General features: G+C 32.7%; 10 protein-coding genes and 1 long non-coding RNA gene across 11 annotated transcripts; 7 read left to right on the forward strand and 4 right to left on the reverse strand.

The window, feature by feature from the left end:
• Positions 1-1,440: 1,440 nt before the first annotated feature.
• Positions 1,441-2,495, reverse strand: LOC114169521 (auxin-induced protein X10A-like). The gene has a single exon (XM_085669505.1). It carries the CDS (start codon positions 1,854-1,856, stop codon positions 1,584-1,586), a length of 273 nt encoding a protein of 90 aa, XP_085525631.1. The 5' UTR covers positions 1,857-2,495; the 3' UTR covers positions 1,441-1,583.
• Positions 2,260-3,060, forward strand: LOC146881942 (auxin-induced protein 15A-like). The gene is made up of 2 exons (XM_085669497.1): positions 2,260-2,378; positions 2,506-3,060. Exon 2 carries the CDS (start codon positions 2,646-2,648, stop codon positions 2,922-2,924), a length of 279 nt encoding a protein of 92 aa, XP_085525623.1. The 5' UTR covers positions 2,260-2,378; positions 2,506-2,645; the 3' UTR covers positions 2,925-3,060.
• A 1,176-nt stretch (positions 3,061-4,236) lies between these two features.
• On the reverse strand, positions 4,237-4,735 carry LOC146881944 (auxin-induced protein X10A-like). Its single transcript, XM_085669495.1, has one exon. The coding sequence runs from the start codon at positions 4,733-4,735 to the stop codon at positions 4,457-4,459; it is 279 nt and encodes a 92-aa protein (XP_085525621.1). The 3' UTR covers positions 4,237-4,456.
• LOC146881943 (auxin-induced protein X10A-like) lies at positions 4,237-8,317 on the reverse strand. The gene has a single exon (XM_085669494.1). It carries the CDS (start codon positions 7,439-7,441, stop codon positions 7,163-7,165), a length of 279 nt encoding a protein of 92 aa, XP_085525620.1. The 5' UTR covers positions 7,442-8,317; the 3' UTR covers positions 4,237-7,162.
• On the forward strand, positions 5,518-5,923 carry LOC146881945 (auxin-induced protein 15A-like). Its single transcript, XM_085669499.1, has one exon. It carries the CDS (start codon positions 5,518-5,520, stop codon positions 5,794-5,796), a length of 279 nt encoding a protein of 92 aa, XP_085525625.1. The 3' UTR covers positions 5,797-5,923.
• LOC146881946 (auxin-induced protein 6B-like) lies at positions 7,202-8,708 on the forward strand. The gene is made up of 2 exons (XM_085669496.1): positions 7,202-7,425; positions 8,288-8,708. Exon 2 carries the CDS (start codon positions 8,297-8,299, stop codon positions 8,573-8,575), a length of 279 nt encoding a protein of 92 aa, XP_085525622.1. The 5' UTR covers positions 7,202-7,425; positions 8,288-8,296; the 3' UTR covers positions 8,576-8,708.
• Positions 8,709-9,657: 949 nt separating this feature from the next.
• LOC146881947 (auxin-induced protein 15A-like) lies at positions 9,658-10,444 on the forward strand. The gene has a single exon (XM_085669493.1). It carries the CDS (start codon positions 9,894-9,896, stop codon positions 10,299-10,301), a length of 408 nt encoding a protein of 135 aa, XP_085525619.1. The 5' UTR covers positions 9,658-9,893; the 3' UTR covers positions 10,302-10,444.
• A 1,351-nt stretch (positions 10,445-11,795) lies between these two features.
• Positions 11,796-12,634, forward strand: LOC146881948 (auxin-induced protein 15A-like). Its single transcript, XM_085669507.1, has one exon. It carries the CDS (start codon positions 12,204-12,206, stop codon positions 12,462-12,464), a length of 261 nt encoding a protein of 86 aa, XP_085525633.1. The 5' UTR covers positions 11,796-12,203; the 3' UTR covers positions 12,465-12,634.
• Positions 12,635-14,256: 1,622 nt separating this feature from the next.
• On the reverse strand, positions 14,257-15,428 carry LOC114169519 (auxin-induced protein X10A-like). The gene has a single exon (XM_028054702.2). It carries the CDS (start codon positions 14,692-14,694, stop codon positions 14,416-14,418), a length of 279 nt encoding a protein of 92 aa, XP_027910503.1. The 5' UTR covers positions 14,695-15,428; the 3' UTR covers positions 14,257-14,415.
• Positions 15,429-19,642: 4,214 nt separating this feature from the next.
• On the forward strand, positions 19,643-20,610 carry LOC114169517 (auxin-induced protein 15A-like). The gene has a single exon (XM_028054700.2). It carries the CDS (start codon positions 20,070-20,072, stop codon positions 20,367-20,369), a length of 300 nt encoding a protein of 99 aa, XP_027910501.1. The 5' UTR covers positions 19,643-20,069; the 3' UTR covers positions 20,370-20,610.
• A 3,633-nt stretch (positions 20,611-24,243) lies between these two features.
• Positions 24,244-25,864, forward strand: LOC114169522 (uncharacterized). Its single transcript, XR_003600946.2, has 3 exons — positions 24,244-24,382; positions 24,499-24,571; positions 25,656-25,864. It is a non-coding gene; the product is annotated as an uncharacterized LOC114169522 (long non-coding RNA).
• The last annotated feature ends 428 nt before the right edge of the window (positions 25,865-26,292 follow it).

Below are 26,292 nucleotides of genomic sequence, written 5' to 3' on the forward strand. Positions count from 1 at the left end.
CACACCTGTATCCATATTCTCCCCATCTATGACCTCCCCCTTTGCTTGATCTCACCATACAACAATGCTGCAATCTCCAATTAAATTATATTTGGCATTGTACTTTCCGTATTCTGCACAACTAACAAGAGCCAGTGGTTGAAGTTGTTAGCACAAAGAATTGCATTGGTTTTATCTTGTGACTTTATCGTCTACAGCTATTGATTGATTTGAATTGAAACTCTTACACACAAGACAACTAATGTACATATACAACTATCAATAGTTGAAGTCAATCCTTTTAGCTGTCATACAGCTATTGTTACAATCAGCGTACTTTAGTTTGATTAATCCATAGTATCTTTCTCGATTACTGATTACTTTATCACATGCTTCTTTTTGTTGATTGACATGGCAGATGAAACTCAAGAACTTCTCAATACTATATATACTTAACCTTCGGAAATACTTTGGACCAGGATGCTAATCTGGCTCATGCAATAGTTAAAACATATATTAGATGGTTTACAATGGAGGAGATTATCAGAGTAATACGGATTAAATTTTGATTGATTACTTGTGAGACAAAGAAGGTATTGTATATTATCATCAAAAGGGAATTTTCACAATCACCACAAATTCACTCTGTACAAAGTGAACCTCAAGAGTTGCTTTTATAGACCTACACAATCCATTGAAGAACAGAAATGGAGACCCGGTGAAGGTCAAAGAACATATTAAACAGACTTGTGTGTGAAGTATTTGATTGAGATTTAAGACATGTTTATACTAGTGCGCCCTATTTAAAACATGATTTATTTTCTGTTCAAGTAAGAAGGAAATTGATAAAGATTGGCCTAGTTAACGAGAAAATAAACATGGGAAGGCAGAAATGTAAGGTCAAAATTTCTTTATTTTGTGCAAAAAACAGAGAAATTTTTGTTAAAGCACCTGTGTAATGAACAGATTTAAATCTAGTTTCCAATTATATATCATTCTATGATTAGACGCCTTTTAAAAATTACAGTATAATGTATTTCAATCGAATTTATGTTTTATTCTAGCCCTAAAACCAACCAATGTGCTGAATTGCTCTTGTGAAGATAGTGTTCCTGCTCAACTCACTGAGATGAAGATTTGTTTTTCATAACGGGATCTCCTCCATATGGTGCTGTTACATAGGTTCCAGTGGCAAAATATACAGATATGAAATTACTGTCCCATGGTTTGTATGAAATCTTGCGTAAGGTCACTTTTTTGAGACGGTCTCAGAGATAGATGAAACAAAAATTAATAAAGCTAGATCTTCCTCACGAAACATAATAACTCCTGGTTTCTTTCACCCTTTTCAGGACTTTGAAAGAAACTTTCATATTACCATTCGAAACTTAATATTCAGCTTATTAAATCCCGTTGATTTTCATAATAGCAAATAAGGAGGAGAGAAGATAACTAAGGTAATGGTCATAAATTTCATCTTTGTATGAACATTTTTACACTTGCATGAGTATGATAAAAAATGAGAATATTTTCAAGATCAAAACTTGAATTACATAAATTCTGTCAATTGATGCTAGGGTTAGTCTTCACAGGATTAGAAACTATTAGTTCAAACGAGAAGTGATATCTAAGAACTCTTCTTCTCTGCAAGGAATTGTAAGACCACCCATTGGATGTTTATATCCAAATTCTTCCTCGGCAAGAATCAACAATTCTTGAAATGATGTTTGCTTCAAGTATGATGTGGGGATCACAAATCTCTTCATTTTCTCTCCGACATAAACTGCTAGGTAGCCCTTCGGTGTGTTCACTGCTTTTGAAGATACTTGGCTTCGTGTGAATGTTGCCTTTCTGATACCAAGTAAACGAAAACCCATCGTTATGTGATGAGACTTTGAAAAGAGAATGTTCTGAAGAAACACTTGTAAATATGATGCAAATTTTTGAACTTGGAATATGATGGTCCTAAGTGCTCATAGAAATGAATATATAGATGTAAGGATTTGTAATTTGGCTACTTGAATAATTAGTTGAGGGCTGTGAAATCGGAGTATTGGTCCAACTGGGAGACAAGAGCATGTGGTGTTGTCTAGGACTTTCACAAGAACCAACCTAACTTTCTTAATAGATAATAGAAATACCACTTGAAATGAATGGTACGTATGGCCACAAACCTCAGGAATGTTATTTGTGGTCTATATAATATATAGTTATCACTTGTCCTATAGGCAGATATTAGTTACCAGCTGTACCAGTACTTCAGCATTATAAGCTGTTCTATCAAAATGAAAACATGTCTAAAGTTTGTTACCAAATTATGGAGTACCATTTAATGCATGATCAAAAATTGTGCTTGGGTAGAACAAGTTCATGCTCTATGTTAGCCATTGTTTAAGAAGGTGGGGTTATACTCTTCTACACAGCTACACCTTTGATAGAGAAGTGTCTAAGACAACCACACATGATATCTCATCTCTGTGTCTTCATCTATTACTAACCATTTCTGTTCGTATTTGTTTTGAACAGAATTTTGAAGATTATAAATACAGTTTCCCCTTACCTTCACGAACACAAGTAACTTGCATCATCAAGCACCAACATTTAGATACATTCTTCATCAATCAAACATATTTTCCTTGTTCTTCTTGTTTCAGCCAAGTACAAAAATGGGTTTCCGTTTACCTGCAATTCGACGGTCATCATTCAGTGCTAATCAACCAGCTTCAAAATCAGTAAAAGTTCCAAAGGGATATCTTGCAGTGTACGTTGGAGAGGAAAAGAAGAGGTTTTTGATACCTGTATCATACCTGAACCAACCTTCATTCCAAGACTTACTGAGTCAACTTGAAGAAGAGTTTGGACATGATCATCCCATGGGTGGCCTCACAATTCCTTGCTGCGAAGATGTCTTCCAATGTATAATTTCTTGTTTGAGTGGACAATAAATTCCACACTTTAGGAGACCGACTTAGATCAATAGAGCTTTTTGTATCATAGCCATCTTCTCTGACTTGTAACAATTGTTACCAAATTTTTGAGTAATGACAACGAATTCAATTGCTTAACTATTCTATTTATCAATTACAATTTTCACTTATCCCTGCAATTAGAATGGTAGACAGCATCAGAAGACTGCTAGCTGGAAATGAAAAAAGTAAAAGAACTTGAATGTTGTCATAAATTCCAAGACTTGATAGTTAATAACAAACAAAGTGCTTCATAGTCAGGATTTTGCTAGGTCCACAGAGAAGCTTCAATTTATTTGGGAAGGGACTGAATATTTTTAACTTTAATATACATCATACTAAAATTCAGGGTCCCAGCGTTCACAAGGTTCCACCAAATTCCCTAGGTGGCTGCAATGGATTTAATTTCAATAGATAGCATCCATGGCTAAAGAGATTTCACATTTATTTGGCAAATTGTTAAATTGATTTATATAAAATCTTTGTAAGAATACCACATTATTTCAGTTTCAATTTCCATGTACTCGAACATAGTTTCCATTTTGTAAGAGGATGAGATTGTTTATCTTGGTTGTTTGGATTGTTAAACAAACATTACAGAAGAAAGAAGAAAAGGGAGAATTTACTTCATCCTATACATCATCATGTGATTGCGCCCCTTTAAAAATCCTCATTGGTGAAAACCTCACTTTGTATACCATTTTCTTTTCTCAATGATACCCAATAAAAATGTAGGGCAATTTCTCGTCCTTGCATCATCTTCAGATCCCAGATTACAAAGTGGGGCAATAATCCCACTTTCTTCGAGTAAGATACTTAATTTCAATTTTCATCCCAAAAAAGATGGTAGTATCTAAAATAGTTCAAGGTATGAAGAGTATTCGATTAGTGGAGAATTCGTCACTTCCATAATCTGTTGTGACCGTAAAACCAACTAACATGATCACTCGAAGATGGTGTCGCTGCTTGACTCAAATTTTTTATCATAAAGAATGGAGTCATCCCTCGTATGTGCATGGACTTGTATTGTATGGATGGTTTTTCGTCAAGCCATATTTCAGATTTTCAATGACCAGGATGGTTCACAAAAATCATAAAAGTAAGATGAAATCAAAACAGTCGAGTTTCGCCAAGACATACAGTTTTGATGACTTTTTTTCTTTATTGCACTAATGATCTTGTTTTAAACTTATCTTCTTTTCCTCTGTTATAATGTAGTTATTTTGTCATTGAACTTAGCCATAAAATGTAGAGATAATAGCTGAATTTAAATCTGAGACATTAAGAACTATTTGGTTGGAGACAACTAACTCATTTCTTATTGGACAACTGTGTATATGAATGACGGATGAAGAACATATGTGAGAAAACTCTTCATGTAGGAAATTTCTCGTAAGATTCTTTCTACTGTCCAAAGTAATATAACAAAAATGGAGAAAGAATATATTCAAGGTAAGAAACTATGCTACAAAATTGTGTCTATCCATTTACATCTGTCAGATCTTCATGGATTAGCACCTAATCAAGCGAGAAGTGATATCCAAGAAAGCATCTTCTCTGCATGGAATTGTGAGACCACCCATTGGATGTTCATACCCAAATTCTTCCTCGGTTTGACTCAACAATTCTTGAAATGCAGGTTGGTTCAAGCATGATACAGGGATTATAAACCGCTTCATTTTATCTCCAACATAGACTGCAAGGTAACCCTTTGGCACGTCCACAGCTTTTGAAGATGCTTGGATTGCTGGAAGGGATGCCTTTCTGATACCAAGTAAACGAAAACCCATGTTTTATATGTTGATAATTGGAAAGACCAAGTTGAGAAAAGAGAGCTGTAAATAAGATGCTAGTTTTTGGAGCTAAAATGCTTCAGGATGTGAACGATTTTTGCTGTTCTAAATGCTTGCAGCCATGAATATATATAGAGATGAAAAATTTTGTAGGATATCGTCTGGTACATGCATGATTGAGGGAGGATGGCTGAGATAAGAGTCATGGGACCGATAGGACAGAAAGGGCACATGGTGTTGCCTTGGAAGTGTTTCTTAGGGATTAATGGGAGATGTTAAAGTTGATAGTACACTATCTCAAGCCAATCCACTTCAAATAGATTAGATGTATGATTTCAAATCTAATGAATATAATGGTCTATGATCTCTCACTGTCCTTTGCCTCATAATTTAATCTATCCAGCTGTAATTCAACATTAGGTAACGTGAAGAAAACATGTTCAAAGCATGTTTGGCAAAATATGGAATACCAATTAATCCATGAAGAGACTTAGGCCTTCACTTAGCCACGTATCATTGGGAACATGTGGAGGCTTAATGTTTCCTGCTGTTCAACAAGGTGGGGTTACACACCTGCACCCTACTTTATGCCTGATAGAACTATTGCAGACAACACCATGCGATATCTCATCTGTAAGCCCTCCTTCTTTTAACAGCTATATATACACTATCCTATACCTTCAAAAACATCACAAGCCTTTAGAATCCTCAAGCATCAAAATTCGGATTCATTCTCTGTAAATTTGAGATTGTTGTTCTTCCTTAAACAAGCTCAAAAAATGGGTTTCCGGTTACCTGCCATCCGACGGGCATCATTCACAGCAAGACAAGCAACTTCAAAATCAGAAGACATACCAAAGGGATACTTTGCCGTGTATGTTGGAGAGAAACAAAATCGGTTTGTGATTCCGATCTCTTACTTGAACCAACCATCATTCCAAGACTTACTCAGTCAAGCTGAGGAAGAGTTTGGATATGATCATCCCATGGGAGGCCTCACAATTCCTTGCAGTGAAGATGTCTTTAAGCATACAATTTCTTGCTTGAATAGACAATAGATCTCACTTTAGGAGACTGACATAGCTTATTAGAGACATTTTGTACAATAGGCATCTTCTCAATCTTGTAACTATTAATACCAATTTTTGAGTAATGATGATGAATTCAAATGCAAGTTTCTATCTATATATCTGTTTCAATGTTTACTTCTCCCAGCAATTAGAATGCTATACAGCACTAAAGACTCGATTATTCCTCATAAATTCCACAGCATAAGAAAACCAAGTGCTTGGCAATCAGGGCAAGGCAGGGAGGGGGCAGAGGTGTTAGTATTTTGCAAGGACAGAGGAGAATCATCAACTTCTAGAACGAGTTTCAAAGGCTTTTAAGTTTTTTATGCACAGTAGCGGATTTTGCCCCAGCCAAGACAGTTATAATGGACTTAAAATTAAGTTGTGTTCACTACTTGGTATATCATGTACAGTACACAGATAATAGTATTTTGCCAGGGCCACTGAGAAGCTTCAATTTATTTGGGAAAGGTCTGAAAAAAATTTAACTTTTATATACATGATACTCGTAAAATTAAAATTCTGGGTCCCCCATCGTACACAAGATTCCTCCAAATTGCCTAGGTGGTTACAATGGGTTTAATATGAAGTTCTATTGTTCCCACTTTAATTTCAATAGATAACATCCATGGCTAAAGAGATTTCATATTCATTTGACAAATTGGTTAGTTGATCTATATAAACAATGTGTAAGAAGACCACATAATTTTAATTTTAGAATCAGGAGAGAGTTCCCCATTTGGGTTGTTTGATTTACCAAACAAACCCTAAAAAAGGAAGAAAAAAAAAGAGCAGTGAATGTACCGATTTATCTACTTTCTGTTTCTCTCCAAAAGTAGAAAGGTAGTCTTCAAAAGGTTTGAAGAATCTTCATATGTGGTTCACAAAGACGTATGGATGAAAAATCTTCTCAGGCCATGTTTCTGTGACTAGGGAAAGTTCACAAAGACTATAATTTTAAGATTTTTTTCATGATTGACTTTTTCTCCATGTCTCTTAATCACATCAGTCATTGTATGTTAAATTTATCCTTCTTATTGATTTATGGAATTCAGTTATAAAATTATGAGTTACCAGTTTTATTTCAATTATAAACATCAAGAATGGTTTTATTTAAATCAACTCAGTTTTAGCCAATTTCTTATTCGATCAATATTTTCATCAGACTGTTAAATGAAGAGAAAATGTGAGAAAAAGCTTCATGTAGGAAACTTCTCATTTAAATTAACATTTATTTACAATTGCCAGAGTATATGATAGCAAAAACGAGGAGAATATTTTCAAGCTAAGAAACTATGCTACAAAAAATCTGTCAGGTTTAGTCTACATCTATGTCAGCTTCATCTTCAAGGGGCTAACACTTATTCAAGCTAGAAATAATATCCAGGAACAAGTCTTCTCTGCAAGGAATTGTGAGACCGCCCATTGGATGATCATAACCAAATTCTTTCTCAGCTTGACTCAACAAATCTAGAAATGAAGGTTGGTTCAAGTAAGATACAGGGATCAAGAACCGCTTCCTCTTCTCTCCAATATACACTGCAAGGTAGCCCTTTGGCACATCTACAACTTTTGAAGAAACTTGGTTTGCAGCAAATGATGTTTTCCTGATACTAGGTAAGCGAAAACCCATCGTTATGTGTGCTGAGACTTGGGAATAAAATGCTGTGAAAAAATCTCGTGAATAAGATACAAGATTATGATCTTCAAATGCTTTCTGATGTGAATGATTTTTTTTTTGTTCTAAACGTTTACAGTCTTGAATATATATATAGATGAAAGAATTTGTAAGAAATTGTTGTCCTTGTGTATTATTGAGGGTGGAGGGCTATGAGATAAGAATTAGGGAACCAACAGGGAGACATGGCATATGGTTGGTGTTGCCTTGGAAGATTTTCTAATGGATGAATGCAACATGTTATAATTGATCATATGGGTCCCACATTCTGGAGCAAATGCACTTGAAAAAAATAGGCTTGTGATACCAAACCTGTCTATGATATCTCGCAATCCTTAGCCTTATAATTCATCAGCCCGAAATTACTTTCCACCTGTGCTGTATGTATACTTCAGCATTAGATTGCACTATCAACCTTAAGAAAACATCTTCAGAGCATGTTTACGAAATTATGGAATACCAACTAATGCATTATTAAACGTTTGGTTTCACTTAGGCACGTCTAGTTTGGTTACAAGTGGAAGATGTGTTTGGCACTGTTTGATAAGGTGGTGGGGTTACACACTCTACACAACTTTATCCTTGACAGAGACGTTAAAGACAGCATCACATGATATCTCATGTGCATGTCCTCCATCCATAAACGCTCCTTTTGTGTGAGTTTAGTTTCTAGGGAATCTTTAGAACTATATATACAGCATCATTTCCCTTCACAAACAACACAAGCCATTCGCATCCTCGAGTGTCAACATTTGGTTTCATTCACAGCAAATTTGATATTGATCTTCTTCCTCTAAACAGGAAAAAAAAATGGGCTTTCGTTTACCAGCTATTCAAAGGCCATCAGTCACAGCTAAGAAAGCAGCTTCAAAATCAGTAGAAGTCCCAAAGGGCTATATTGCAGTGTATGTTGGAGAGAAACAGACACGGTTTGTGATTCCCATATCATATTTGAACCAACCTTCATTTCAAGACTTATTGAGTCAAGCTGAGGAAGAGTTTGGATACAATCATCCCACGGGTGGCCTCACAATTCCTTGCAGTGAAGATGTCTTCCAACATATAGCCTCTCGCTTGAATAGAAAATAAATCTCACACTATAGGACACTGACATAGATTAGTAGAGAAATTTTGTACCAGAGGCATCTTCTCTCAACTGTGAAGATTGCCCCATTTTTTGTAGTGACAATGAATTCAATTGCTAAGTATTGTTGTTTATCAATTACAATGTCCAGTTCTCTCTGCAATTCAATTAGAATTTGATTTTTATCATGAATTTCACTGCATAACCGCCCATGTGCTTCACAGTCTGAACAGAGCTAATAGTAAGTTGCTTCAGCCAAAGAGAAGCATCAGTTTATTATGGACTAAATATAAAGATTTTAAAGTTTAATGCTCACATGTAAAGTTAAAATTAATGCCCCCGATCATACACAAGATTTCACCACTACCAAACTGCCAGCCAAGGTAGATAGTAGTGGACCTACTATATAAGTTTTTTATCTTGCTCTCATCTATTTCTATGGATAACTTGTACCTAACAAAATTTCATATTCTAAGACTTGGGGTTTAGTTTATATGCACCTGTGCTGCCCTTATATCTTTACTGAATGATTTAGCCATAAACCATGCACTATAATTACCAAAATTTAATCAGTGCAGCACTTATCAGATTTCAGAGCTTGTATATGTTGTACAGCTGAAGGTCAATTACAGATGCTCTATAAATTTACTCATCAAAGCAAGCTCAGTGGCTAAAGTGAAAAATATCAAAATAAAAAGAAAAGTAAAAAAGCTCAGTGCTTTAAATAGGTTTCCAATGTTCTTAATATTTTAAGACCTCAGAAAAGCTCACAAACTTCAGTTTGGATTTATCAACTGTATTCTTATCTGGTTAGACTGCAGAAAATTGAGTAAATCAACGAAGTTAAAAATTATATTTTTATAATTAACTACCTATACTTCCACACAACTCTCTCAGGTAAACTATCTATTGAGCAACATAAAATAGTAGAAGGCTCATTTGTACGACCATATGCCAGGTACTCAAGGTACTTGTAGCATTAGCCAGAGAAAAATCATTAAAAGCAGTACATCTCTTGTCTTCAAATAATGTTATTCAATAACTCAAATAGATTTTAGGGTTTACAGTGTATCAATATCTGCCAGTTGGCTTATAGAGACCATGAACACAATATTTAATATGTCTATAGCATGTCTGGTGGTAACTATCCAAGGACTTCTCCGTAGGCAGAATTTATTAGATCTCAAGTAAAATCTGATGGTTGACCATCCAAGACATATCACATCAACCTTAACCTTAATGAGCTCTGTCTCTCACTTGGTCCTATCAAATGGTACATTCACCACCCAATTCAGGAGAGATGCTTGAGTTATCTATCTATATATGTGTGTGTATCTTTCATTTAGCATACAAGCTTCACAAATCATTCTTACACTGAATCATCTGAATTCAAGTTCATTACAACCTTTAACTAATCTTCTGAGATCACTCCGTAGTTCTTTGTGTGTAGAAGCAAAAACAATGGGTTTTCACTTACTTGGAAGACGGACATCATTTACAAGCCAAGCTAGAAAGCTTGCGGATGTCCCAAAAGGCTATCTTGCGGTCTACGTTGGAGAGAAAATGAAGAGGTTTATGATTCCCGTATCATTCTTGAACCGGCCTTTATTTCAAGAATTGCTAAAACAAGCTGAAGATGAGTTCGGCTATGATCATCCTATGGGAGGCCTCACAATTCCCTGCAAGGAAGATGTGTTCTTAGATATAGCTTCTCGCTTGAATGTGCAATAATAGTTCATATTTCTCTTCAGAGGAATAACATAGAGTAACAGATTGTAGAGCAGACATTGCTTTTTTTCATTTTTGTAGTATCCAAGATGTTGTAAAAGAGTTCATGACATTTCAATGATAACTTACCAAAGGTTTATCCCGAATTTATGCTTACTTTTTGTATATATGAATGAATTAAAATACGATACAGCAAAAACTTGACCACCATCTACCATCTGCCTTCCTCAACTGGTCTTTTGTGGTATTTCTGCCAATTTTGCATTAATCTAAGTAGTTATAGTAGCGATATAGATTAGTTCGCTAAACCTGACTGTGGCTGTTTTGAATGTACTATTGTAGTTCTGTCATAAACTTAGACATGGATCCCAGAATGTTGACCCCAACACAAATAAAAAAAATAAGATTCTAAATAAATTGATTTAATTCTACAGAATTTGCTGCAATCTCTGAACTCCATCACTAATTAGAGTCATTTACAAAGCCTCTACGGAAAAATGATTTTGTACATATTTATTCTTTTCATGATATATATTTAATATAACATTCATGTATTTCCTTTAATCATTTAAAATGATAGTAGATCGTTTTACTGAATGTTCTTTCCTCAGCACCCATGCTTCATTGTTTCACTTATTCCTTTTTTTTATCTTTGTAGAATTAAGCAAAACGATACAAGAAATAGCACATTTTAAAAAATAAAAACCTGACATCTGTAACTGGATTACTGTCAAAAACATCAACCTATGTTACTGGATTATTGAAATATGTTGCTCCACAACAGTGTCACATAAGCAATCTATGAGCTGTATAAGTACAAGTCCCATCTAAATTAAGCTCAATGTCTGTCTTCTGTCATGACCCATTGTGTAAAAACATTTATTCCAACTGGCAATTTTACATAACACCTATAGAGATTTTCATTTTCATTGAAAGATGATATAATTTGAAAAGAAAGAGTTGATTGGTTTAAGATTCAGTGAAAGCAAAGACAAATGGCTTAATAGAAGTTAGAGACAGAATATAGTAGAAATGTCATAATTTCTTAGCTTTTAGGCTTCACCCTTTTATGAAAGGTCTTTGTAATCTCGTGCCTTCAGTTTACCTTTTAAACTGAACTAAACATGGAATAATATCCATCTTAAGGCATGTGGCAATATTTGCTTTTAGAGTGAAAGTAAAAGTTAATAATGATGACTTTCTCACCCTGAAGGTTGCGGTAGTCAAGTTGCTGGAGTGAAACTGAAAGTATATTCCATTATTCCAATACTTTATTCAAATACACAACACAACAATGTCAATAGAGGAATATACCAATGCAACAAACAATGTCTCAGTCTGCAATTATATTGTATGTTGCTTTGTACTTGTTCCGTAGTAAACTCTGAGGTGCTGATGGAGAGTTCAATCTCAAGTACCTTCCGTGCTGTTGGCGAGGACTTGTCATGCAAGCTGTTATCACAATGAATGCCATTGTACAAATGCAACCACTGAATAAAAATTTTCAGTACCCTGCACAGATATTTGTCAACAATGAAACATACGTGTGAGGAGGAGAATATGAGAGATGTCTGGTACATGTCTTCAACAATAAGAAACAGGGCATTAAATAGTTTGAACGATAATTAGGTTTTTTTGGTGTACAATTCTCTTTCAACTTCAAGCAATAGCTTTATTGACCACACTTCCATAAAAATCTTCATTTCTGATAAAGACGTGTAAGACAAAACCACATGGTTCATGATCCCTTGTTTCTCACCAGACCCAAAGAGCCTTAAACCATTCAATTTAGGAAGCAAGGTGATCCACACAAGCGCCATATATATACCCCCTCGTTCCACTCTCAAATATATCATAAAGCTTCGAACTTGAAACACTTCGTACAACAAACAAGAAGTAGAAAACATGGGTTTTGGTTTGCTTGGTGTTAGAAGAGCTAGACAAGAAGTTTCAAAGGGTGCCGAAGTCCCAAAAGGATACCTTGCAGTGTATGTCGGAGAGAAAAAGAAGAGATTCGTGATTCCGATTGGATGCTTGAACCAACCCTCATTCCAGGACTTGCTAAGCAAAGCAGAAGAAGAATATGGGTACCATCATCCAATGGGTGGTCTTACAATTCCTTGCAGAGAAGATGTCTTCTTAAATATCATGTCGGTTCTCACTTGAATACTTCTGACACCGACACACATGGTAGAATCTAGTTCAAACAAACAATTTTGTAGAGATTGTAATATTTTTTTTTCCCTTTGCTTTCATGCAAAAGTGGAAGATGTGTTTAGGAACAAAATCATTGGTTCCATTGATTATGTTGAGGAATTGAAAGATATTCATACTCATCACTGTGTTGAAGCATTTACTTGTCGTTGAATACTCTGTTACCACACACTCGCACTTTCTGGGTTTTATAATTATCCCCAAGCGCAGATTTTTATTTTTTGTGGAATATTTGAATGATTTCAATTTTAGGGTTTAATATAATTTAACCATACATATATTAAAATCAATACAAATTTGTGTGAATTCACGTTTAGGGTTGTTGCTGCTCTCTATTGGCAATTGCAAGTAAGGCTCATGATTAGTGATCCTAAACATGTTAATGTTTGCAGCAGCAACTAGTTTATTGTTTTAATTATTTTAGTTTTAGTATTAATGTAATTGTTCGGATGTGATTTTAAATTTAAATAGAAAAATAATTTATTAGGGGCTTAACTTCGATAAGTAAAACGTCTCTATTAACACTAAACATATCACATTACACAGTTAAATAGGAACTCATTTACGAGATTTCTTAAATTGTTATGGATAGTATCTCAAAAATTAAGAAAACTTATTTAACTATGATACTTGATTAAGATGCTGGTCCCAATACATCTCTTTAAGATGTCAACATATTTTTTTTTTTATAATTATTATGACAAAGGTGAATATTGTAATAACATAATTGATTATATTATTTATATAATGTAATCTAATTAACTGTATTATATAATATAATAAAATAATAATAATAAATTTTAAAAGAATAGTAATATATTTATTTATAATAAAAATTATGAAATAATAATATCATTATTAAAAATAATAATAAACTTATAAGATGATTATAAAATGATGATGATGATAATAATAATAATAATAATATTGAAATTAGAATAAAAGTAAATAATTTTATAAATAATAAATTAAAAGAATTAATAATAACAACAAAAGTAAATAAAATTGTAAAATAATAATTAATTATAATTTAAATTTAATTAAAAAATATTAATGTTAAGGGTAATTTTCTCATTTTAAATTTTTTTAAAATTTATTTTATCAATCAAACCACATACAAATTTTTATACATCTTCTCCTCATTTTCTTCTTTACTTTAAATTCTCTTTCCCTTGATTTAAAAAAACCTTAATATTCACTCATTTTTCTTTTTCTTTTTTTCTTTTCTACTCCCTCATATACATTTCTTAATTTCTTAGTCCAAAGACATTATTTAAGTAATCTCAAGATGACTATCACAACTTAATGTGTAGCCCATTAATTACAATTCAAGCTTAGATATTTCTTCAGTGCATTTCATTAATTTTTTTATTCACCTCTCATCCATTATAAAATGAGTTTCTTTGTGGAATATATTTACATTTTAGAAAACTTATTACTGGATGAATGGGAGATAATTCAAAAAGTTAATGGACTACAGTTGCTTGTTGCATGATGAATCCTGTCTTCTTTCCTCTGGGCTCCCTTCCCGCTTTACAAGCCCAAGTCTCTTGCTTCTTTTTGGGCCCATGGGCTCACTTTGGGCTTTTCTTATTTTTGCTCAATGGACTTTGGATTTGCATGATGATTACCAAATTTATTCTACTGCAGTCAATTGTATTCCTGTGTTTAGTTAATCCTACAACTAATAACTGTGTTGTGTGGTAAATGTGTGAAATATGATACTTTGTGTTGGTAAAATTCATTGAAACTTCACTAAAAAAGAAATATGACATTGCTGTTAATAACTACCACACTTGCATGGTTTTTTCCACTTACAAAATAAGGATAATAAATGAATAAAATTTTCTTCTTTCTGTACACTTTTTCTCAACTAATCTATGTCACTCTCCTCCAACATGATTTATAGCCTATTCAAACGAGAAGTGAGATCTAAGAAAGCCTCTTCCCTGCAAGGAATTGTGATACCACCCATTGGATGTTCATACCCGAATTCTTCCTCAGCTTGGCTCAATAATTCTTGAAATAAAGGTTGATTCAAGTACGAAATGGGAATGAAGAACCGCTTCATTTTCTCTCCAACATAGACTGCAAGATAGCCTTTTGGAACCTCCACACTCTTGGAAGCTGCTTTGGTAACAGCAAAAGATGATCTTCTAATACCGGGTAAGCGAAAGCCCATTGCTTTTTGAGATGAATTGCTCAGAGAACGATGCCAAAGAATGCAAGAAGAGCTTGTGTGTGGAAGAAGTGTTTGAGTTCTCTGTGAATGGCTTGCATTACTTGAGAATGTCACTGAGTATATATAGATAGATAGATATAGGAGTCTGTGTGAACCCGGTTCTGTGATGAACTCTATGGTTGGTGGGAAATTTGATGCATGATGGGGTCTAGTGAGAGACAAGGGCTAATGAGGTGTCACATGATATTGCCTACATGATTTTGGTGAAGGATTATTTCAGAATTGAGAAGTCATGCCAACCTGGTTGCACCTCAGAAAGAGACTTTACAGCCAATAACCAAATAATTGCATACCCAGTATAATCACCTTCTTCAGGTCAATGAACTACCACTTTCTCATAACTAATACAGTAAAAGAAATGTCTACTGTGGAGTGGTTGTGTAGATCTTTTTCATAGTCCCTGCAACACAGGACTTGAATGTGGTGTAGACTGTTACTAGTGACTGAAAGATACCAAAATTAAAATTGGATTTATATTGATTTTCTCAGTTTCTCTTACTAGATGAATATCCAGTTGATATGACCAATCCATAGTTTGTGAGTTTCCCACATTCTTTATGAATTACTTAGTTCCACTTGGATGTTGTTGTACCAAGACTTTGTTGTTGTAAATACCCCAATGCCAATGTTCTTGTGAACCTACCTAGGCAGAGAAGGCACTTCATGTATGATCTGGGTCAATGCTCCTCAAAAATATTCATTTCATATGTATAATCTTGAATAAAGAGATACATATTTTATATATCTTCTTCAAAATATTGGTGAAAGAGGGCTATGAGTTGTTGTTCTGGGACCAAATGAGAGACAAAGCATATGGTGTTGTCTTAGAGGACTTTCTACTCATGTTATAGTACATAACATAACTCAAGTCCAACCTTCTGGAACAGATTACCCCACTTAAAATAAAATATGTGCATATGTGAAACGAGAGAAACTATTTGATAATGTTGAAACTTCTCTGTGGCAGCTATGGTCAAGTATCAAGGTTTATAAGTTGTTTATTGCATCTTACATATTTTATATATCTTCTTCAAAGAAACATGGGTGATGTCTGAAGCATGTCCACCATTGAAACAGATGCTGCTCCATGAACGAACAAGGTTTGCATTTGACCACTGCTGAAGTATCTGAGTTCAAGTGGGTAAATATGTTGGCCATTATCTCAGAATGTGGGGTATGGTATACACTCCCATTTATGTTCCTAATACTTGAAATAAATCTCCAAGACAACACCATGTGATTCCTTATCCCTCAATAGAAATGTTGTAAGAAAATCACTCACGGAGGAATTGGAATATTGCAGATGCAGATGATTCATGAGCGACTATATATATACACTAAGCAACATAATTCATTTACATACAGAATTCAAATATTTGTTTTTCATACAAGCCTCTTTCTTAAGTCGAGCAGAAGAAGAGTTTGGATATGATCATCCATGCAAGGAGGATGAGTTTCTAAACCTCACTTCTGGCTTCAAAGAGCTGTAAATCATGTTATAATGGTGGTTGGATAGATTAGTTGACCCAAATTTGTAGAGAAGAAACTTTCTTTTATCATCAATTTTGCTATGCTGTACTTTTCCTTGTATAATCCAAGTGAAAGGATTCCACTCATTTATATATATCGTGAATTGTTTTTATCTCTAGTCGATGTGGGACTTCCAATACATATTCTCACGCTGATATCGGATGGAACAGAATGTCTAAGAAAGTTTATTATGATAGACTCTAACTTGACTCTGAAACCATGTTAGAAGTGGGTTTTAAATCTAACTCAACCCCACAAAATTAACCTGTAAAGTGAGGATTGCATTCACTTATATATATTGTAAATTGGTCTTATAATTCAGTTTTCTCATTTTTACTCAACTGTGATTTCTGAAAGCATAAAATAAATTGACAATGATTCTAAATGAGAGAATTGTATGTTTGCGTATAAAAAGAATTGAAAATACTTGAACTAGTGCTAGCGCATTATCCACATTAAGTGAAAATAATGTATTTTAGTTCATTTAGCAGTGGCACAATTCCAAGATATCTATATCCACTTGAAGTTAAAAGAATATGTTATATGAATTTGAAACCCTTTCAAGTCTTGATACTGGGCTTTAAATTTGGGCTCCAATGCAAAAATAGATAGGTCTTTTCTTCTTACACCCATTATTACTAACTGCACCCTCCTTTATTGTCACCACACAACCACTGTTGTTGCTGCCTCCATCGCGACTGTTGCACCATTCTCCACCGTAGATGAAGACGAAAACAGAGAGAAAGCTCATTCCAGAAAAAACTCATTCTGAAAAACTCATTTCATTTTTTTGGAAAACTTGTTCTCCCGGAATGTATGGTATATGTTTTCGAAAGCTTATCCAGAAATTCTATTTTAGAAAATTTGTTCCAAAATGCATTTCATCCATTCCAATAATTTGTTCTAGAAATCCTTTTCCAGAAATTCTGCTCTACAAAACCTATTCTGAAAACATGTTTCAAAAATTTTGAATAACTTGTTCTGGAATATTTCAGAATAGGTAATAGAGAAGTCATTTTCATAAAGATTTTAAAAGGATCATCTTTAAAATTATAGGGTGCAGGTAGAAATTATATTGATGCAAAAAGAAAAGGCCAACGGACATCAATGGGCCCAACGCATAAATGGTGTGGCCCGTGATACTTGCCAGCATAATTTTTTGCAAGCTCGAGAAAAGTTAAAGAACTGTATTGACCACGAGTTTCTATTTTGTAGAAAAATTATATAGAAAAAATGCTACACACTAGAATCAAGTTTTGGTGGTAGATTAAAAAAAAAAACAGAAACTTTGTTTGTTAGATTATTATGGGAATTGAATTATAATTTATTACTCTATAATACAAAATTTCTTTCACGTTCCTTGTCGATTTTGTGTCTTCCATTCGTAATAATTCTAAGCTATTAGAACCGTTTCACAAATTGTTAGAAATTTTACAATTGTCGAATTGTGTTAGAGATTAAACGTACATTTTAACATGATCAGAGTCATAAATATTATTTTACAAATCGGTCGTGTGAGGATGAGTTAATGAACCCGTTTAACATGTTTTATGGTTAACCGTAAGTACACTATTGTTACATAAAATGTTAAAGTATTTGGCCTTCCAAAAATCGGGTCCAGTAGTGCAATAGTGGGAGTATTTCACGTGCGGTGTTGAAAACAACTTTTGTGCAATCACATGGACGATTTGAGTTTTCAATCGAGTGGGTCTATTATTGGAATGCTTTATGAATTCACTAGAGAATGGAACAGGTAAAAAAAGATTGAAATGAAGTGAAGTGAAGCTGAACTAACTAACCAAGCCATTTTCATTTCCCATAACTGTTGTAAAATCTGCATTACCTGATGCACTTCACACTCCATTGGTCTAATCAACTTGCATAACAAGCACTTTGCCACACCTAATTTGCCTTTTACTATAGTTTACTTACACGAAACAATGAAAACTTCTACTGCGAAAGTTGCGTTTGATGTGATGGGATTGTCATTTGAGTTTGTTTTCCCTGCGATTCATGTTGAAGAGGAAGGTAAACTAAAAGTAGATAGGAGGAGTAATTGTTGCAGTTTATGAAACTGTGTAAACCAAAGTTATCATCCTCGGTTTAGCAAAAGAACAAATATGTAGAGGGCATAATGCACGGAACCAACCTTCTCTACCAAATAATTGAATCCTTTCATTTGGCTTTTGTTTCAAATAATGACGTAGCGCTCACCCATTAATTATTGGACTTGTTGATTATATTTGTGAACGATGTCGGTAATATTATATGCTTATATAGTTTATATAGAGGCTATTTTTAATTCATTGTTAATGTAAAAATTATAAAATCAACTTATAAAAAAAGTGATACCAATTTTTAAAATGAGTTAACTAAATTATTATTGTTGAAAATATAAATGTAACTATAAATCTTACGTTAAATAGAAAGTTAAATAGAAATGAAAAAGTTAAATATTATTTTTCAAGCAAAAGGTAAAAATTCGATTGAACTAGATTTTCAAAGTTTGATTCCTTTTCTCTGCTTTCTAGAGTTTTTTTATATTGATCACTACTAATTTTGTGAACTCTTAAATAATTCTCATTCATTAGGTGACTTTTCTCATATCTTTAAATCTTCAAAGATCGCTAACATTAAACCCTTGTTTATTAAATTGACTCTTAATTTAATGATTCAATCTACATTAGACCTAATACCAATTAATCCATCTAGTCTTATTCTAAAAAAACATCAAACTTAAAGGATTTTTTCTGAACACCAACTCAATCGGTCTCGGATCTTCCACCACAATTATATAAAAAAGAAAGTCATAAATTCATTGTCTTACTATTTATCAAGAGTAGTGTTAAGTTGGGCGAGATTCGATCTAAGATTTCAAATATTATTAGATAATTATATAGAAAATCATATATATATATATATATATATATATATATATATATATATATATATTAGTAAATTGATGAAAATCATATGATTTTGATTCTCTTCCCCGTTTGGTTTGAAAAGAACAAAATGAAACTCTACAATGGGTCATTGAATAGAGCCTGATCTGGTTTAGAAACGAAGTTTCTGTGCTTGAATTAGTCCAACATATTAGGTAGGTGAGAATGGGAAGGTGGTATTTCATTGTAGATTTGACATTGCATCTACTATATAGGATGGGATATTCAAAAAAGGTATTAAGTTTATGAGAGATGAAGTCAATTTGGAGCAAATTAAACAAAGGATTAACTTAACCTAATCCTAAAATTATGTGAAGGAAGGAGATAGGCCAATCTATTATGAGTTTATCACAACAGAAGGTGTCTGGTGATGACAAGAAACTGCCAGTAAAGAGCATGAGTCTAAATTCAAAGCTCCTTTTAATAGCTCTGACCAGTTCAACATATTTTCAAATTCATGTTGGCATTTCATGTCAAGAACGTGCCTAGAATAAAAAGGGCCAAAGCATTATTCGTTCAAAGCATGAAACAATAATTTCACAATTCAACCAGTACCACACTTTTTTTTCTGGCTCCAAAATTCAGTGGGTCCTCATGTTCTGGTCTGGATTAGGCACACTCATGTGAACATACCCCAAGTCCTTCACCTGACATGTTTCTGAACATTCCTCACATCACAATAATATCATACTTATCACCTATTTAGTAATCACTGCATGGCTTCACTTCATTCACCCCTATATATATACATCTCTACATTTTCTTCTGATACTACCAATTCCAACCACAGAAACATTTTATCAGTTCATACATATATCTTTACCCTTCTTCTTCTGCATCATGAAGACTGGTAACAGATTTGTGGGGATAGCCAATGCCAAGCACAAACTTCAGAGAACTCTTTCACAGAGAATCAAAATGGCTTCTTCTGTCGCTGATGTTCCAAAAGGGCACTTGGCAGTGTACGTTGGAGAGAATCATAAGAGGTTTGTGATTCCAATATCTTACCTGAGCCACCCTTTGTTCAGAGACTTGTTGGATTGGGCTGAAGAAGAATTCGGATTCAATCACCCGATGGGTGGTCTCACTATTCCATGCACTGAACATTACTTCGTTACTCTAACTTCTTCTCTTAGTTAATTACTTGTTCAGAAACCAGCAATGGTTGGTTTCATCAATTTCACCAATTCGACACTGGCTATTTTCATTTTCCTAGTTCGTAGACAGATAGGAGCAATAATATCTGGCCTCGTCCATTCATTTTGTTCTGGAGATTCTCCTTAATCCAATTGCATCGCAAATGATGCCTTCAAATTTTGTACATATATCTCTCTCTCAATTGAGTTCAAGCAAATTTATGCTTCCAAATGTTGCTATGAAATCTCCAACTGATAACAAATGCCTTTGAATATAGACTCACACTTGGATTTTCGTATCACACTCACACTTAGATTTGATTTTCAGTTACTTTTTATAATATAATTTCCTTCATTCTTCACTACAATTATATCAGCACTGTAATAACATCTATATAAACTGTTAACTGGAGTGGAGAACAGCAACATGAGTATATATAGTTAACAAAGAAAATTGCTTTAAAATGACAATTATTTTATAGAAATCTTTTTGGCATTAATATGTGCCATAGATAGTAGAGAATATTGCTTTTTCCTTATAAAACTTATAAAGGTTATGTTCTGTGTAAAAGAATTATTAAAGTGAAAACATGAACAAAAGATAACTCCTGATACCCTTTAACCCCTAACTTCATATCTAACATAAATGTCATCACTAGCCATTTGGCTTATTTACTAGAAGATAATGCTAAAACTATGGACAGATTAAAACCGATTGAAATATTTGCTTAAATTTAAAAGAAAAATATTATTAAGTGAGCGTTTTTAAAACTAGGAACATATTGAAAATGAATTAAGTACTACATTCAAACTTTAAATTTTATACAGAATAAAATCAAATTTTATTAAAATTGATTATGATTTAAAATTGAGTTCAAAAATTTACAATAAATAAATAAATTAGTATATTTAAAGTTATTAAAAAAAACCTTGGGCTTTGCGGTGGTCCACTAACAAGTAAATTTATTCGTTTTATAATAATTATTTCCAGATCCTACTTACAATGAGTTTCCTGTTTTTAAGAAAAAATAGTTTTAACTATTTTAAAAGAATAAAAAATTTAACTTTAGCTTTTATAAGAGTCAAAATTCAACTTGAACTGTTTTTTCCCACTTATTATTGATTTATCTCTTTTTTTAAGTAATCTCAAATTAGATTTTCCTTATTGATTTTCTCTTATTGTAATTTTTCTCTATCTATTTTTTTTATATGATCTTTCCATTCACTTTGATATTCTTCATCATATTGGATTTCTTCCTCTATCACTCTCATCTTTTTTTAGAATTGCATATTCTACAGTAATAACTTGGATGAAAGTTGAAATGTGGTTATTTATTTATTTTCTTCTATTGGACATCAATTTTATTTAAAAAATATTCATCTTTTTTTTATTTTGATCTTTCTTTTATATCATCATTGTAATCAACTTCTCTTTCATAAAACCTAAACAAAAATTATCTTTCACATGAGTTTTGAATACTTCTTGATTGTTTGCTTTAATCACACAAAGTTTGTTTTTAAAGGATAACTTATAACATTTATTTCATAATTAAGCAACACTCAATGAATTTTGATTAATGAGAAAGATATAAGACCAAAATAATTAATTTGACACTTAAATGATGCAATTATTCATGTACCTTCTTAACAAGTTGTCCCTTATTTCCAATTTTTACTATAGAAATAGTTTATTTGTTGAATTCTTTAAAAGGTTATCGATCATGAGTCATGTGGTTTGTATAACTAAGGTCTATAAACTAGCCTTTTACAGATTTATTGGTTGTAACACAAATTTGCAAGAAGTAATTTTCGGCTTATTCTTCCTGTACAATCTTGACAACTTTTTGGTATGTTGAAATTCACATATATTTTTCACATGTCTCAATTGACCACATTTTAGCATTTTACATTTGGTCTCTACTAATATTTGTTATATATGTGTGGATTTATTTTTTTGCAATAGAGACAAGATTAAAAATACGCGTGTATTGTTGGTTTAGTTGTATTTGTTGCTTTTGTGGTTCTTGACTTTGAAAACACTTTTGCTTATATAAAGTAAAATATATTCAACTCCAGTATATCTTCATATCACTCTAGCAATGTTACCAAAATTTTTTCAACGATTCTAAAATTTTCCCAATAATTTCATCTTGTTAGCAATGGTTAACATTTTTGTTTGAGTGTTCCTTAATTTTCTTAGACTCTTTCATCCATTGACGCTCAAACTCTTTTATCAAATTATTACTTTCATTCCTTAAATCGTCTAGTTTCTTTCATATTCCTTTTTCAAATAATTCCAAATTTTTAGGTGATTTTAGGGTATGATTATGGTGAGGATCATATGTGAAACACCAAAAAACAAATATAAGATTCGCTTTTACATTTTTTTTCTTTTATATTTTTATTTGTGTCATGATGGGATTCTGAGGCAATGGATTAATGATGTAGTCATCTTCAATAATTTCCAATAATTCAAGCTATTCTAGATAAGTTTGCATTCTTACACCCATAAATCATAACTTACTTTCGTCGTCAAAAAGTGGAATAGTGAGAGTTGTGAGAAATTTTTCTCCTTTTATTTTATAGGTCTTAAAAGAAATACGACTCTAATACAACTATTTGAAATTTTGAAGATATAAAAGATCTGTTAAATGAAAAAATTGTCGTTTATTTTATTCATGTACTTTATATATAAAATAAAAGAATATAAAATATTAATTATATCTTACTTTTTCAAATCTAAATAATAAATTAATACATTTTTATTTTTGTACAAAAATTATCTCAAAAAAACAAAAATAATTTTTAAAAATAATTTAAATAAAAAATATGAGGCAAATATTTGAAACACTTTGGACAGTTTTTGACCTATAAAAATTTAAAATTGAAACTAAAACTGTGTTACATATATATAGAAAGGAAAAAGGGTAGGAAAGGTCTTGCGAAGTTTGATTTGTTTATTGTGTGTCCCTGGGTTTGGAAAATGCATTGCATTTGCCATTGCATGTGTGCATGATGGTGTTTTGTTGGTACATATATGCATCATTGTGTTTATGGTATGCAATGTTTTGCTAAGTATCTATCTAATTTAACAATGTAGCATACATAGTAAGTAGATATAGGAAGTTGGAGTGTTAGGGTGCAAGTTCCGTAAAGTCGGCAACTAGGACATTCCATCACAACCAAGAACAATTTAGGGATTTTTCTCATCATAAACTCTAATCAATCACATGCCACTTTTTTAAAGATAATCTCGAAAATCTTACTATAGTGACAAATATAATTTTAACTAAATTATGTATATACTTAATTGAGTTTTTAGTTTTTTTATAAATTTTAAAACTTTTAATTAGATCCTTATTAAAAAAAATTGTGTACTCAAAATTTGTATACTTTTTAATTATTGTTTAATTTTTTGTTAATCAAGTAATTTGATTAACATCTAGTCTTATCATCTTGTTTATTTATCTATATGTGTTGAGAAAAGTAAAGTTTTATTGTTAATATGAAACAATATTATGTAATAAAAATGACTTGTTTTAATTAGTCGTAATATTTACATTTATTAGCAATGAAGAGAGATAAGCAAGACTAGATAAACAACACTCATATCACTTGATTAGTGAAAATATAAATATAAAGGCTTAAAATTTATTTAAGTCTTACACAAATATATATATATATATATATATATATAAATAATTGAAATAATAAAAAATAATTGAAATATTTACACATTGTAAATATTCTTGAGTAAATTCATATAAAATTTAATGAAATTGCTTTAATGTAAACCCCATTTTTTTTCAACTTATATGTGTTTGGGCCTAGCCTTTTCGTAGGCCCAAGGCCAGACCATGAAAGGAACCCCCAATACCATGTCCAACCCCTCTCACTCTCACTTTGTCTCTTTTTCCAGAAACCATTCTCTCTTCCCTCTCTCTACTGAAGTATGAGCTCTGCTAGGGCACAGGAAACCTTCCTTTTTCGAGCTAGTCAAAATTCATCTACCTCCAAGTAAGTCGAACTTTGAAGTTCCTTGGTCCTTTCTTTATGTTTTTACCGTTTGGGTACGTTGGGTTGGTTAGGGTTTAACCTCCTACCTCTGTTTTGTCCTGGTTTTCATGTTTCAGCTCACTGCTCTAGCTCTTGGAGTTGTGGTGCTCTTTAGTTGCGGACTTGTTGTGTTTGCTAGCGTCTAAAAAGGTAAGGGAAGCTAGGTTTTTTTTTTTGCGTTTTTGAAATATGTGGTTCGTTTCTGTTTTATGCCTAAATGATTGGAAAACGTTAGTTTTGGTATATTTCTGAGTTAGGGGTTCAAATATTCATGAAACTGTGATGTTTGACGTCTTTTTTCGTATTCTGATGCGTCGCACAGTCGCTGGGCGAGTTCCTTGGCTCGCTGGGCTAGTTCCTTGACTCGTTGGACGATTGTGTATTTTTCTGATATGCGCAGTTTTAGAAAAATTGACTTTCCCGACTCATTAACCGTTTGATTGAGCTCAAATTTTGACATGTGGTTCATAACATGCTATTTTATGTTTTGACCGGTTGGATCGTCGATTAGATGTCTGTAGCTTGAGAAATGTGTCACACATTACTGTAGTGATTTTGGTTTTGTGATAATAAATTTTCTTAGAAATTTTGGTGTAAGAATTATGGTTGTGTGTTGTGCTTGATTGTATGAGATTAAATGAAGTCTTGTTATGTTGAGTATGAAATGGAAAACATGACTTGTTTGGTTGGTGGTGGATTGGCTTGAGACTTGAGATGGCATGTGAAAATTGTTGGTAAAAGAGTTTCAAGGGAAACTCTTGGTGATGGTGGTTAGTGTATACCTTGATATAGGAGATGTCTAGATAAAGGAGGGTATCCTGAACTCTAATAATTGTTCACGCTCACATAGAGCAGAATGGTTAATGTGGTGAGAGTGGCAGGAGGTCCTAGTCTTGGGACATATTGGGTCCAAGACAATAGAGGATTGACCCTGTGTGTGGTTGGGTGATAACCCCTTGCGTATAGACTCTGCAGAGTTTAGAAACCAACACAGGTGCATACTTCCTTTAGAATCCTATATCAAGAGTATGATCCGGATATCGAGTCGTAGTAACTTACATTTGATTGTTCTCACATGATCTGAGTGTTTTCTATTTAATTGTTAATAACTTGTTTTGCCTTGTACATGCTCTATAATTTGCTAAAGATATTTTACTTTAGCTTACCCTTTTATCTTCGTATTGTGCTTGTCTTGTTTTCTCTTTTGCGATGATCACCTTGTTGGTGGGAGTAGATGGAAAAAACGTTGAAGGTAGACCTGATGGTAACAGCGGTGCGGTGTAGTGGGCCCTGTCACCTTTGGCTCTTGGGAGCAGTTTTATGGCCTTAGTGCCTTTTGTTATTCCTTGCTCTATAAGTTTTGCTTTTTGTATAACTGTTGAACCCCTGTGAATTATGTTTTGTTATTATTCCTATAATTATGCGATGCTTTATTTAGTAGTTTATACTATTTAAATGGGATGTCACATTTAAACTTCCAAATATTTTTTAAAATATAAAACTATACATGTTTATAGTCTCTAAATTTGAATGTGTCCCAAATTTTGATATATTTTGTTTTTAAAATTTTTAAAATAATTCTTTTAATTCAAGAATTTTTTTTCCTTATGTGTTAAACAATATTTTGAATTAATATTTGAAAGAAAATATGAAACCGTGTCATCATAAAACATCATTTGAGACATAAAAAAATTAACATAATTAAATTAAAAAATTATATATATATATATATATATATATATATATATATATATATATATATATATATATTTTCTTTTTAAGTTCAGTCTATCAAAATTTAGAATTTAGACTATAAATATATTTAAGAGTTCTCGATCCTGAGTATTCTTTACATTTTTACTACTTAACTA

This window comes from Vigna unguiculata, chromosome 11, assembly GCF_037176805.1.
Source record: "Vigna unguiculata cultivar grain cowpea cultivar isolate G323 ecotype 2 chromosome 11, ASM3717680v1, whole genome shotgun sequence".
In the NCBI taxonomy this organism is placed as follows: domain Eukaryota; kingdom Viridiplantae; phylum Streptophyta; class Magnoliopsida; order Fabales; family Fabaceae; genus Vigna; species Vigna unguiculata.

Bases quoted from the DNA above. Each gene is read 5' to 3' on its own strand.
- LOC114169521 (XM_085669505.1), bottom strand. From the start codon at position 1,856: ATGGGTTTTCGTTTACTTGGTATCAGAAAGGCAACATTCACACGAAGC.
- LOC146881942 (XM_085669497.1), top strand. From the start codon at position 2,646: ATGGGTTTCCGTTTACCTGCAATTCGACGGTCATCATTCAGTGCTAAT.
- LOC146881944 (XM_085669495.1), bottom strand. From the start codon at position 4,735: ATGGGTTTTCGTTTACTTGGTATCAGAAAGGCATCCCTTCCAGCAATC.
- LOC146881945 (XM_085669499.1), top strand. From the start codon at position 5,518: ATGGGTTTCCGGTTACCTGCCATCCGACGGGCATCATTCACAGCAAGA.
- LOC146881943 (XM_085669494.1), bottom strand. From the start codon at position 7,441: ATGGGTTTTCGCTTACCTAGTATCAGGAAAACATCATTTGCTGCAAAC.
- LOC146881946 (XM_085669496.1), top strand. From the start codon at position 8,297: ATGGGCTTTCGTTTACCAGCTATTCAAAGGCCATCAGTCACAGCTAAG.
- LOC146881947 (XM_085669493.1), top strand. From the start codon at position 9,894: ATGTGTGTGTATCTTTCATTTAGCATACAAGCTTCACAAATCATTCTT.
- LOC146881948 (XM_085669507.1), top strand. From the start codon at position 12,204: ATGGGTTTTGGTTTGCTTGGTGTTAGAAGAGCTAGACAAGAAGTTTCA.
- LOC114169519 (XM_028054702.2), bottom strand. From the start codon at position 14,694: ATGGGCTTTCGCTTACCCGGTATTAGAAGATCATCTTTTGCTGTTACC.
- LOC114169517 (XM_028054700.2), top strand. From the start codon at position 20,070: ATGAAGACTGGTAACAGATTTGTGGGGATAGCCAATGCCAAGCACAAA.